This window comes from Glycine max, chromosome 9, assembly GCF_000004515.6.
Source record: "Glycine max cultivar Williams 82 chromosome 9, Glycine_max_v4.0, whole genome shotgun sequence".
Lineage (NCBI taxonomy): Eukaryota > Viridiplantae > Streptophyta > Magnoliopsida > Fabales > Fabaceae > Glycine > Glycine max.
This window is the reverse complement of record NC_038245.2, coordinates 40,790,940-40,805,577: the sequence shown is the minus strand read 5'-3', so window position 1 is coordinate 40,805,577 and position 14,638 is coordinate 40,790,940. Positions and strand designations below refer to the sequence as shown.

Here is a 14,638-nt window from a genome sequence, read left to right as displayed (position 1 = left end):
GCTATTCCATAAAACGTGCACGTTTTTATGTTCGTTTTGAAAATAGAGTAGCAATACATGTAGTCCTGTCACGTGTATGTGTCTCGCTCTTGATCAACAAAACATATTTGAAAATCAACAATTATTGAGGCATATTCTAATAAATAAAAAATAGATTCTCTATAACCTAATGTTAGTATTACCACACCAAGTACGATCCAACCATTGAAGTTCCATCCTCGTTATAGTCTAAAAATGACAATGATACTTTTTTTTTCCGCCGTAAGATTCTTATAAACATAGGTCAACCACAAAAAACTTTGGCCTAATTAGCATTTAAACTTAAGTATATTAGGTGTAAAAGCTTTTGCGATCCAATGAGGGATTTTTATACATTTGTCATTAGGTGTACGTAAAAGCTTTGTCTTAAGAATATTTAAGTTGATTTTTTTTGTTATTTATTGGTTTGTTAATTTTTGTTAACAAAGAAATTAAACTCATAACGTTTTCCTTTTTTATTTCTGAAGCATCCAATCAACTTTATATATATTGTACATTTAAGTTGTGTTTGAATTGATTAAAGATATAGATAAAGTATAATGAAAAATAAAATTCTTCTAAATTTCATTTTTTAAAAATTCCTAAATTTCATAATTTCGAACATGTAAAATAGAATGGAATAAAATGCATTTCATTTCTTTTCATCTAACCCCTCTTTTTATTTTCAATATTCAATCATACTATCATAATATCAATCAATTTTTACATTACACATAACTGATTTTTTTAAAAAAAAACTTAATTATAAATCACATAAAAATTATTATTCACCATCATGACTACATAATGGTTCATGATCATATAATGATCCACTATTAAAAAAATTTAACTCAATTGATTGAACAATATACATAAATTATTATAAATTCTTAATATCTTAATTCGATTCGAGTCATTTTTCCAACCATATAATTTCTCCGGTTTAAGAGTATGAGTTGGAATTTAAGAGTATGAGTTGAAACATTTTTCCCATTGTAAAAATATTCAAACATGGGAATATTAACTTCGTTCCATATACCACATTATATATTGTCCAAAGAAACTAAGCTAATTGTATAATAATTGGCCACGTAATTTGACATGTAACAGCTGAAAAGATATTAATCATCGATCAATGATCAATCCAATAGCCATAATAAATCTGAAGATTATTCACTGTAATATATGTATAAAAGAAATAATTATACATCATGATGAAAGTAAAAAAAAAAAAAATCATATATGACGATTTGGAAAAATCTTCACAGTGAAGTAAAATACTGCAAAAAGTAATAATTGTAAAAAAAAAAACCTCGGGAACCAAAACAATATTTAGGACAAAAATGCCTACGAAATTTCTCTACCAATGACAAAAAAAAATGATCTTACAATTACAGAAGTATATAAATCTAAACTTCCATTCATGTAGGGCTAGTTGGTGGCTGGTAGTGAACAGGATCCAGAGAAGTTCAAGGAGAAACTGACACTGTCTGATCCAGAAGAGCTGCATTCAGGTGATTTCTTGCTCATATATAAGTATGGCGATGTTCTCATCATCCTGAGTCAGTACAACAAACATATGCTTCAGCCTCATAAATTCACTTTACAAGAGAATTGAATAAAATGTTATTATGTCACATGCTTCTTCATATGTGTGCGCGCATGTAATTACTAACAACAGAAGGTTGAATTGACACCATCATAGTTGGCCAAACATCTACAGTGAATAACATGTGGAGACAAGTATTCAATGAAAGAAAAAGTTTATAAATGTTATATATATACCTTTAGTTATAATCAAAGAGTTTAATTTATATAACATGTTGGTGAATATTATATGACTGCAGAAAAACATCTTAGGCTCGCAGTGTATATAAGTTAAACTCTTCGATAAGATCTAGAATATTTATATACTTTTTCTTTCATTGATTGTTTCACATTGACAGTGCAAATTAAACAATGTAATCAAAACAATAAGTGATAGGGAAAACTTAAAATTGACCAGCTGCATCAATTACCTTCCCTTTCTCTTCTCCAAAAACCGAGCCAAGGATGCTTTACGTGCCTGAGGCAAGCAAACTGTAAACACAAAAAAACTTTGTTGTTCATCACAGTGTCTTACATAAACTAGTGAAAGATACTAGTTACTAAAAGTTGAGGAATGCTAGCGAGTAGGAACAATTCTTTAACACTTTATTCTTAGGTGAAATCCATGCTAGCTCCACTATCTACCGGTGAGACCAACATGATTTATCTGAATAAATAAAAAGTTTAAATATGTTTTTGATTCATTAAATTCTTAATAAAATAACAATTTTATTTTTGGTCTTTGATATTTTGTTTTAGTCCTAATAAATTAACTAATTTTTTGTTTGCTTCTTGATAAATTAGCAAATTTTATTTTAGTCCAGATTAATTACAAAATGAAACAAAATTTATCAGGAGCAAACACAAAATTTGTTAATTTGAGGAATGCTAGGGAGTATGAACACTTGGTTAACACTTTATTCTTAAGTAAGATCAACATGGATTATAAGTATAAAAGAGACTAGGCATAAAGGTACCTGGCTGAGCCTTTTCTTTAGATGCAGATCCTATAGAACCAATAATGGGTGATTCCAAATGGTTAGTAGGAGCAGTTGAAGGTCCTACTTGTCTTATTATTGAAATTTCTTTGTTGCTAGAAGATCCTCCTCCTGGCTGAGAATTGACATGAGAGGTCAATGGGAGAGGGGTTGGAAAGGTTGAGGGTGGATAGGATTGGCTTATCATGAAACCATCATCTTTGGAGGGAATAGAAATTGCTGGCTGTAATTTCACTGTGGGAAGTTCCATTTTCTCAGTTGGAGTATAACCATTCCCAGCCATTAACATGATAGCCTTGGCCTAATGGTCATGTAAAGTAAAAATCAGAAAACTAAAAATATAAATATTGAATACAAAAGCTTTGCTAACCATCGCCTCAAGGACACCAGTTAGGAAATAAATAAATAGAAAATATGTATTGATAATCATGGCTTCTAATGCGTTGAAAATATGTTACAAATTTCTAATAAAACCTTTTTTTACTTTTGATTCCTTAATAATGGTCAGCAAAAGTGATATACAAAAAGAAGCAATTTGAAATTTTAACTGAATTAAGACAGCAACATCAATAAAAAAAAGTTTTATCCCACCAAGTGAGGTAAACTACATGTATCAAGCAAAATTACTTGACTTGGTTAAAAACCAAATGTTTAGAATTTAACAGTATTACTACAACTAACAAAAAACATACCTTCTCTGGAGAAATGTCATCATAAACACACACAGAACCAGCATAGAAAATCGTGAGCTGAGTAGGCATGGTGGAGGATTTGGAATTATTCCTGCACAAAAACAACAATTTAGTTGTGCCACTCTACATTGCTCAACAAATCACACCACGCTATATCTTAGCAAGTATTTCCAGTGAAATGGAAAATTACAATTTTTTAGATTTGTAAATGTATATAATACCTTAAGTCAGTAGATCCAACAATGGAACCTATTGATGGAAGAATAGATAGAGGTGTGCCAGAGGATTTGGAACCAAAAGGTTGTGGTTTTATGACTGAATTGACCATGTTCAGTCCGGTAGAGGCAAGATTAGATTGAAGAACAGGACTCACTTGATTTGATTGGTTGGACACTGAAAATATTCTTGCTTCCTCTGACTGTGCATCACAACATTGTAGAGGATAAACTGTCATTCCTTGTTTGTTCCCTGCAGCATGCTTGCTTATGGACAAATTTCTCTACAAAATATCAAAGAAATAAATAAAGAAAGATTAGCTTTAGAAAAAAAATTACAAAAACCAATGTGAAAAAAATAATAAGATAAAAGTAAATGGTATATACACTCATAGTGTAAAGAGTTTTAGGTTTATCATCTAATCACAAACTGTCATATATAATAAGTTTGTTAATTTTTACTGTAACTACCTTAAAAAGTCATACCAACTGTAATTTCTTATTGATTTATAGTGTAAACTTTTTTATACCGATAATTCTTAGAAATTACACTCATAAGATAGAGTAAATAGTGTATGTACGGATAGTTCTATTTCTATGCTATGTGAGATTAGGTCATTTGTAGACATAAGAAGTTTAAAGCATCTTTTTATAAGAAGAAGCATACGTTGGTCAAACCCAAGAATGATTTTTGGTTAGAGTCAAAAGCATATTGAGTTGACATGGCCATATATCCAGATGAAGCTAGTGGCTCAAGAATAGTCTTTCTAGGCTTGTCTTCCTGATTGGTCTTGAAAGACAGGAATTGAGGAAGGGCAGAGACCTTGTTTGGGAATGACCACTGCATTCCTGAACTCCTCACTGACACAAAATAAGGACAGAAAAAAAAGTGGAACATCAGATCAAGCTCATGAGTATTGAAAACATGTAAAAGAAAATCCATCTCTAAGTAAAGATGATAATACATTCAAAGATACCTCAAAAATAAAGAAGTTTAGCAATTTGAATGATATATACAAGTAACTAATAAAAAGAATAGGTTAATTTGCTTTCCTAATTCAAACTATAAGAAACAGGAGAATGATGATGGTCTTGATGATGATTTAAACTATTGAGAAAGTAAACTAACAAAGACAGAACATATCCACAAGAAAAACTCTCGGCCTCTTACAAAGTGAGAAGATACCCCCACAAACTATATTTGAAGTCTATTACCCCACAGAAAAAATAAATAAGGTAGGAAATAATGAAGGTACAACTAATAACCTGAATGGCCCAGAACAACTTCAGCAACAGCCATGAAACAATTACTCTACAAAAACAAAATTATTTTCATAGAAGCTCCAAAAGCACTTTTATCATAATAAGCCAGAGTCCTTGTATTATTACGCACATATTTTAATTATTTCACATGTGAGGATGTGACCATGTTAGTTTATTTTAAATGTCGGCAGCCTCTGGACAGGCACAGTTTAGAAATACAAATTTATAAACCAAAGAAAAAAAGGAAATATATATTAACTCCTTATGAAGTTTAGCATTATTTAATCATAGTCCACCGTTTGATAAAAGGTGTACTTTATTAAATGCTATGTTATTATATTATGTTACAATATTTTATGCTGTGGCTCTATGTTTATTTTATGAAAATGCTTCCTTCCATAAGTATATTTTATGTAAACCTTGTTGCTAACAGCTAGTCACTACCATCGAAGATAGTTCTTTATTTATCTATGCTATTCAATATTGTAGCATCACGCATGCCCATGTTAACCTAGGATATATAATATTAAATAATGATTAATATATGTGAAAAAATATACACATGTTTATCCTCTTTAAATGCTTTTCATACACATCAGAATCCATAATATTAATATTTAAATGCATCTGATTGCTAATAACCAAATAAAATAATGCATGCATCTGATTGCTAATAACCAAATAAAATAATGCACATCATTACATCAATATGAAAGCGAGAAAAAGAAGTAGCACATTGTAGAATATAAAATATAGAAGAAATAGCACCAGAGACAACCAAGGCCACGTCTCTACCGTGTACCAAACACACCTAATAAATGAATAATGTTTGTTTGATGTGCCTTTTACTTTACAGTTTCTACACTAGTTATTCTTTGTAAAATGTGTAATAAGACAGCACAAAGAAGCTTGCTTCTAATGAATATAAAAGTAAGTATTAAAATATTATAATCAACCTTTAAATAATTATTTTAAATGTCTAAAATATAACCAAAAAAAAGACATTTCTTTGAGAGAGAGATAATAAATTATAACATCCAACGTAGGAAATGCTTTCTTCTTTGAAAAAAATAATTGCACTTTTAAATGCTTATAATATGAATCTCAAAGGCTTTGTGTCTCGGAAAAAATTATGACAAATATCAAGAATTTCCAACTGAAATTTTTATTATTAGTTTTGTTAGAATTAGTTTTAAAAATTGATAATAATTAAAATTTATTATTAGAAGTGAATTTTAATGCACTGTTAATATAATTTGTTTTTTTTACAATATCAATCAATCACAAATAATCTTAGATCTAATTTTTAAAATAATTTTTATACAAGATAATAACTTTACCATATATACAGCAATTAGATAATAGTGTCACTCCATTCTAATTAAATTAATTTATTATACTTTTATATTTATAATATATATAATAAGAGTAAGTAATTTATACATTTACAATGTAAAAAAAAGGTTAAGTTTCTTAATTTTTATAATAATTGTATTAAATATCATAGTACCTACAATAATTTTTTTATTAACTAATGGTATAAAAAAATAATATTAATAATACATAAAATTAAACTCATATAATCATTTTTTTGAGTGAAATACTTTCACTTTTAGTTGTTCATCTACATGATTTAATGAGTCACACAAGTGCCTCTCTCTCTCTCTCTCCTCTTAAAAAAGAGTGTCTCCTACGTTTGGTTTGACTGACCATCTCACAACACACTGCCACACGAGGAAGAAGGCAACTGTATACAGCTTACCATTCCCCACCATTTCCATTTATCAAACATCTACTTTAAAACATAAATACCAAATGGGCCCATGTCCAGTGCTTGGACCACTTATCAGTATTTTTCTTGCATAGTAGCTGCATATGTGACTATGATAGATATTTCACCTAATTAATCCAGTTTTATTGCATTACAATAGCCTACTAGTTAGATTGCAACTTGCAGGTAAAATGCCTTCACTTTATAGCCTCATGTTTCAATAGGTTAACTTCCCCCTTATGCCTAAAAGAGTAGTTAGAACTTAGAATTAGAAACCTTAAAATTAATGGTCTACTAGTTCTTATCAATTATTAAGATTAAAGGGTAAAACCAAGACCAAAAAAAAAAAAAAAAGCAAACCAACAAAGACCCCGACAATAAATATTTTTCTGTGACATATTATGGATACTAAAGCATTCTCTTTTCCTTTGTTCTTCGATGTTTTATCCTTTTCTGGAAGGAATACGTGTTCTTTCCTTTTTCTTATTTCTAAGAAAATAAACAGCAATTCACTAATAGCATATCAAGTTAAACTGAAAAAAAGGGGTCCCATAAATGGAACTGAAAAATATTGCCAGCATAGAATCACACCACTCGAAAACTCTCTTGATTTTATTTGTTTTTCTCCTCTTGCATAACAAAAAAATCCAAATAATATTAATAATTAAAAATTCCAAATAATTAAAACCCCCCCAAAAAAAAGAGAGGCTCTAGCCATTTAAGCTAATGCAAAACTTTCAAGTTCATATGAACGTGAGAAGTGCAAAGTTTTTTTTTATATATAAAAACAAAATAATAATAATAAAAATGGTGGAAAAATGCTACCTTGGTCTCTTGATTTGTTGACAGCATCATCTTTCATAGTAGTCCATGCACCATTTTTGGAACTCAAGCCAAAAAATTCCCTCTCCATGTGGTGAAAAAAAATCAGAGACCCTCAAGAAATTTTCTGTTGATAGCTACACAAAGAACAAGACTTTGAGAAAAGAAAAGAAAATCTGAAGTGTCTAGTGCGTGCAGTGTGTGGTTGGATTTTGAGCAGGGACAAGAGTAGAAGAAGAAGAAACAGAGAGAGAGAGAGAGAACAAAAGAGAGATATAAACAAGAAGAAGAAAAAAATGAATGTGAGCACTGCAAAATAAAAAGCTCGTGTACACGGTTCGAATCATTATATCTGGACCGTTGGATTAAATGAGATTCGGCTTTCTGGCGTGTTGGTCCGTACTGATTGTCCGATTGAACCGGTCTGAAAATGGGTCTTGGCATTCGGTGAGACACTGACCACGTATGCACCTAAGGATGCCAATTGAAGTCAAACCTAACACGTACTGAAAAAAAAAATTAATAATTATAGCCATTGTAGTATTTATTCATTAGATGAATATATATTTGAGTACATTATATTAAAAGCGTGAGAAATGAGTTGAGAGGGTGAGTTTGTAGGAAAAGGTTTATGCTCGGTTTGGTTGAATGGAAGGAAAATAAAAAAGAAATGAAAATTTTAAAATTTGAATTGAAAAAAATAAAAAGAAAGAAAAATCTTTGATGATCTTTGATGAAAAATATGATCTAAATCAAATGAAAATGTTATTTTTATATAACATGTTTATTTTTTACTGCTATATGACATATAACATGTCTTTAGAACTATAAATGAAAAAAGTATTCATTAACATATTATATTTAACCAAAAACAAAAAAAAAAGTGATAGATGATTAATAAAAAAATTAAAAATTAAGTGAGCACATTTTGTTAGCAATTGATAAGAAAAAAAGTCAATAATAAATTAAGGATATTATTCATCAAATATAAATATATGCATTAGCTGATATAAAATTATTTGAATTAAATAAATCATTTAAGATTCTAGTATTTATGTACGTAAATAAAAAATTAATAATATTAAAACATAAAGGATGCCTTAATTATTTTTAATCAGTAGTAACTAATCATAAATGATGCCTTAATTATTTTTAATTAAAATATTTTGTCAAACATAATGTTTCAAAACTTTTAGGTTAAGATGTAATTTTTGTATGGTGTTTTCAGTTTGTTGAGATCTTTTACTTTCCACTTTTAAATTTTTTTTTATTTTAGTTTCTCATTTTTCAATTAAAGATATTTCGTTTTTTACTTTTAAAAAAAATTTGAAGTTTTTGTGATCAATTTTAAATATTAATTTATGTGCTCTCTAAACATTGATTTATAAGTATTTGTTTATTATGTGTATGACAAATATTTTTAAAAATTATTTAACTATTAAAAAACTTAATTTATCAAAAAATAATTAAGAAAAATACAGTTAATAAGTTTGAAATTCATTAAAGAAACTAAAATTACATATTTTTTGAAAGTGAAAAACAAAAATTTTTAATTAAAAAATAAAATGAATAAAATCAAGGATTTTAAAAAATAAAGAGAGAAAAATTACATTGCCAAATTTTTATCAATTTAGGGTATTGGTACAATATAAAATCAGGTACTACATCATTATTCAATAACTACAAATTTTTAGAGAATTGGCTAGATGCGATGGAAGATTGAATCGAGTATTTTTTATATTCGTTAAAAATAACTTTATTTACTATTTTATATTCAATAATAATAACAAAAAAACATTAGGCAAACTCCATCCGACACGTGGTGCCGCTGCTCCCCATCTTCTGTAAGAAAATCTATTCATAAGAAATATTAATTAAGTACTGTACTATATTTTCTGACTTTGGGCTCACATGTATGGATATTAATTAATCTTTCATTCACCAAAACTTTTTGTATTATATTATTTGGTAAACATTTCACGAGAAAAAGTTGATGGATTCGATTTGTCTGTGGGTTGTGGCAGCCTGGGGTCATATGATAGCATTCAAAACTTTGTATATTTTAATTATTTGGTTGGCCGAGGTTGTTCTTTTCTTTAATTATCAAATCATGCAAACGTTGGTTTAATTTAATTTTTTGCGTGCTTCTTTTCTTGGCTAATCTAGTTCCATGCTTTAATCATGACAATCATTTTAAGTCATTATCTGTTTTTGTTGTCAATAAAGAAAAGACAAAATCAACTTTTAACCGTAGGTTTTGAAATTAAGAAAATAATAATAAGTCAATCTGTTGTTTTCCGTATTTAAAACATTTATATTTGAATCTAAAAAAAGTTAAAAATCATAGTCCAGATCGATTGTGAGCTATGTACTCTTAAAATATCATTAGAAATTTATAGTAGCAATATAATTCTATAGCAAGGATTATATTTATTTAGAAAGCCTTAATATATAAAGACTTAATTACAAACTTGTTAAAGCACTAGGTTTGTTTTTTTATAAGATCTCCCGGCTTAACCTAAAAACAATAAATTTATAAGTAGTCGACGGATGGCAAGGTGGTTATGAATTTTTTTAAAAATTAAAATATATTTTTCATTCCTATAAATATCCATATCTTTAGAATATGTTGTTACTAAATTTTGAATATATTTTTTTGTCCTCACACATAATAAATATGTGATAGTTTAATTCAGAGCTCAATTAAAAAATTTAATCTTACTTTTTAATATCAGTTTCCATGTGTCAATTAAAATTACTTGACGTGTTGACCTTTTTATATTAACATCTCATATTTATATTTTTGGGATGATGAAAAATATATAAATTTTAACATGCAATTATCTCATTAAAAATGTAATTATAAAAAATAATGTGAACAATTCCTTCAAATCATTGGACTTACAAATTAACTTCACAAAAAAGACGTATTACTAACAATTTTCTCGCGCCTGATATTTTATTATCGACTCTGCTTCATGAATTTAAAATAAATAAATAAATAAAAGGTGATCATGGATGCAAATATAGATATGTATAAACTAGATAAATACAAGTCAATTCAAATAAAAAAATACAACTCATTAGTCATTATCAAATTGAATATCAAAATATGCTCCTTTTCAAAGTCTGATATAATCCAGTTCTCATTATTTATTTTAAATATTTCTGCTTCTCTCATTTTTTTTAAATATATATATATATATGAACATACATAATCCAAAACTTATCGTTTTCTCTTTTAAATTTATTTATAACTATTTTATTGAAAAAATACATTATATACAGTTGCACATCCCAGTGATCTAACCAACCTAATTTAAGTTTAATCAAATCAGTTTGATTTGTTAGTTCAATATTTTTAATTCAACTCAATCCAAACTCTATTAATTAGTTTGGACATTTTTTTTCTCTGTCAAATCGGCCCACCCCCAATCAATACATAACCCAAATAACTAGACATTGTTACATTAAGTTTTATTGATAACTAAAATAGGAATTCAATGGTTTAATTTTAATTAATTTAATGAATTAATCTAAAATATAAGGGAGTAACTCAAGTCCTATTAACTATTAAGCAGCCTAAAAATAGTTAAACTCAAAGAATTACATGTTAAAAACAATTATCAATATACTAGTTTTTTTATTGGATTTTATATAGGATTTGTTAAATTAAAATATCCACGTTCAGTGAGAAAAGAGAAACTAGTTTTTTTTTTTTATATATATAAACAACATGCGCTTTCCATGTTCATGTTCTAGTTTAAGTCTTTTCAGTCTAAAGGTTCACATGACTTACATTAGATCAATAACAAAAATGATGAAGATGATTCAGAAAGAGGCAAATAGACTATAGTACTATACCTATAAAGGTATTGCTGACATCCAAGTTAATATTGTAACGATATAATGATAATTCTATCTGATAATATTGGGTGTGCTTTATTTATTACGTTCAAATGTGAGTAAGGACCAATCATGCCATTCAAATATAATTATGAGATATCTTGTAAAAAAAAAAAAAAAAACTCTTATAACAGTTGGATATTAATACGACCCCTTCAATGTGAGGGTGTGAACGTGTGATGGAGATTCTTTGGAGTATAGTGAGTGTCATGTGGTGTAAACTTTAAAAGGTGTATTAAATCTCATAATTTTTGAGTGATTATGACCATCTTAATCTTGTGTTGAACTAAATAACTTACTTAGAGTAACTTTCACTTCAATTCCCTCGATTGGATAAACCTTTATTGATTTGGTAGCTTATTTTTAAATTATTCATTATACATCAATCGCTATTTTTTTAATAGAACACCAAGTATTACTTAAGCTTTCATAATTTAATTAAAAATTTAAACTCACGAAGTAGGAGAACCTCGTAGTTTAAGTTTAACCCATTGAAATGCAAATTTAAGTAAGCAAGTGCAATTGTTTCTATGAAATAAGAATAAAAAAACGTATGGGGGAGGGTGTTGGTACTGCCAAATTGAAGCAAGAAAAAGAAAGAAACAATGTTAGTTAAGGTGTGAATTTTGATGTAGATAACATAGAATTAAATGAAAATAAAGAAATGGCACATGGGTGAGGAAAATATAAAAAAATGAAAGAGAAGGAAGAGAATAAGAGAAAGAGAAGGAAGCATGTGGAGAAGGAAAAGTATGGACAGACAGAGCAGAGGGAGCATGTGATTGGTGAGTCTATTTGGCACGCGATGTGAACGTCCTTGGTCCCCACGTGCCAATAATATCTATCTCTATATATATATATATTATGATATGTGTCAATAATATATATATGTGTCAATAATATATATATATATATATATATATATATATATATATATTGGTGTGTCCTCAATTATTATTATTTTATTTTGTCACTCTTGATCATAACCCCACACCTACCTATTGTGCTATTTGTCATTTGGTTTTTGGTATCACATCCACATGACTGCACGAGTGACGTAGCTAAAATTAGAAAATAAATTTATATTTTGGGTCATAGAGGAGCTAAAATTAGAAAATTATAACGAGACCTTCACAAATCATAAAAAAAAAAAATGAGACCTTCACACTTAAGACAGTAAATAAGAAACAATTATCATCCTATCAATTATTCTTTTTGTTTTATTATAATTATCCTATAAAAAAATTATTTTAAAATAATTATTATTTTAACTTTTCAGTGTAACATTAATTTTTTTCATTAATCATTTATAATGTTAATGAGATAAAAAAATTAATAATGATATAAGATTATTTTTATAAAATTATTATTTTATTTATATATTTATTATTATTATTGAATCATATAAAATAACTTAAAATAATAATTATTTTGAGACAGATAATATACTAGTTTTAAAATTGAGTTAAACTAAAATTAATTTTTAGGATTATATTAAAACTTACCAACTACTAGTTATTCTTAATCCTATTTTATCATTTTGTTATCGAGTTATCAAACTATTTGCATACATATTGTCCTATAACTTATGTTCAAAATGTTTAATTCTCCTGATCAATGTGTGTTGAAAATCTCAAAACTAATATTGTATCCAAAACATTAAAAGAGTTACTCCAAACAAACTAGCGGCTTATAATGAATATTGAATCAAAATTCTAACATGGAAGAAAATAAAAGTACAGTATCATGGCTTACCACAACTCAGACCATATACATCAAAAGCCCAAAATTGTGTCATATGAGTGGTTTTGTAGAACCTTGTAAAACTAGTTTCCCCATCCACATAGTTGCATAATTAATAGCAAAGTATTGCCACAACGAAATGTAATTAGTGACATGACATATCCCAAAAATTAGTTTGATAGACTCTCTCTGCTCACCTCATGATAGTTACAAGTTACAAACCTGTTCTCAATGGAACAGTATAATTAATATCTCAAGACTATCACACTCACTATAAATAATATCAAAGCCCCAGAAAAGTATAAATAATTGCCTAACCACAATTAATAAGATTTAAGAGAAATGATCACAATATATTTTCTATCACATCTCCTTAAATATATTTTTTTATTGGTTGAAATTTATTAAAAATAATAAATTTGGTGGATTTTATATTATATTTAATGACTTCTTTATTTTCTAATTTTAATAAATTTTAATTAAATTAGAGAAAATATCTTTAAAGGAGTATGGTAAAGAATATGCTAAAAAATATATTCTTAATACTCCTCTGATTTAATTGTACTATCAAATACTCCGTATATTCTATTAAATACTTTTAACTACTTAATGATTATTAAACCACTTTTATATTTTTAGTGTAATAAGTGCTAACTTTTTTTTAGCCTTTTCTAATTAAGGCACTAATTAACATTTGTTTTAATTATAAAAGGAAAATAAAAACTAATAAACATTGAGTCTTGAAAATGAGTGAAAATATTAGATTATACTATAACAATGTCAAAATAATCAAGACATGACACTTATCATAACAATACAATAAATTTATCTCAGTGCTAAATTGCATCACAATTCTTCTCCCTTGCTTTGCTTGCTCCACTGCTTTTATGTTCCTTTTGTTGAGAAAGTACTGTTTTTCTCTCGTCACATTCCCCTTTTCTGTTCTTACAATTCTCCTTTTTCTTAAAGAAATAAAAAGTCTTAGTTCATCTTTGCCTTTAGGGAACGTTTACTTTTACAAGGATTAGTTTTATATTCATAGGAATGTTGAGATGGATAAAAATTGTTCTCATGCCAATTTCAATATTTGAAAAAAAAATGTTCCTCTAAAATTTATTCCTCGATATAATATTTTTAAGATCATTCCTACTAATCATATCCATCATGAAAGAAAGTTGGTATGACTCATTTTGATGGGAATTATCCATGTCGTATCAAATAGGCAATCAAAGTATTGAGTAATGGAGAAAAAATTGTTTGTTTTTTAAGTCATGAATAATTTTAATTGTAAGCATGATAGATTTTTAGGAATGATATTTTCAATTTATTCACAAAAATAAATAATTATTCCCTCAAACTATTTCAGTCTTTTCTTTCTATACCATGTAAATTTCTTTTATACCTAACACTTTTTTGAATTTTCCAAAATTACTCATACTAATAAATGACAATTAGTATGAATCATACAGATTATCAATCCATATATTTATTAACAAAAATAATTTTAAAAAATTCAAAAAAATATTGAATGAAAAAAAAATATACACAGTACAAGAAGAAAAGACCAATTGTTTTGTTTAACAAGCCACAACTAATGTCTATATATATTTAAAAAAAACTTTC

General features: G+C 27.5%; 1 protein-coding gene across 3 annotated transcripts; it reads right to left on the bottom strand.

Annotated features, from left to right (window-relative positions):
* Positions 1–1,177: 1,177 nt before the first annotated feature.
* LOC100807288 (protein TIFY 6B) lies at positions 1,178–7,680 on the bottom strand. Of its 3 annotated transcripts, none has more exons than XM_003534087.5 (7): positions 7,370–7,680; positions 4,178–4,371; positions 3,517–3,794; positions 3,296–3,386; positions 2,583–2,904; positions 2,037–2,097; positions 1,178–1,576 (listed from the first exon to the last, which is right to left on the bottom strand). In XM_003534087.5, exons 1-7 carry the CDS (start codon positions 7,455–7,457, stop codon positions 1,450–1,452), a joined length of 1,161 nt encoding a protein of 386 aa, XP_003534135.1. In that variant the 5' UTR covers positions 7,458–7,680; the 3' UTR covers positions 1,178–1,449. The 3 variants fall into 3 exon arrangements, with proteins under 3 accessions (XP_003534135.1, XP_014617706.1, XP_014617707.1); XM_014762220.3 differs by lacking the exon at positions 7,370–7,680 and adding an exon at positions 4,777–4,878; XM_014762221.3 differs by lacking the exon at positions 7,370–7,680 and adding an exon at positions 4,488–4,693.
* Positions 7,681–14,638: the final 6,958 nt, after the last annotated feature.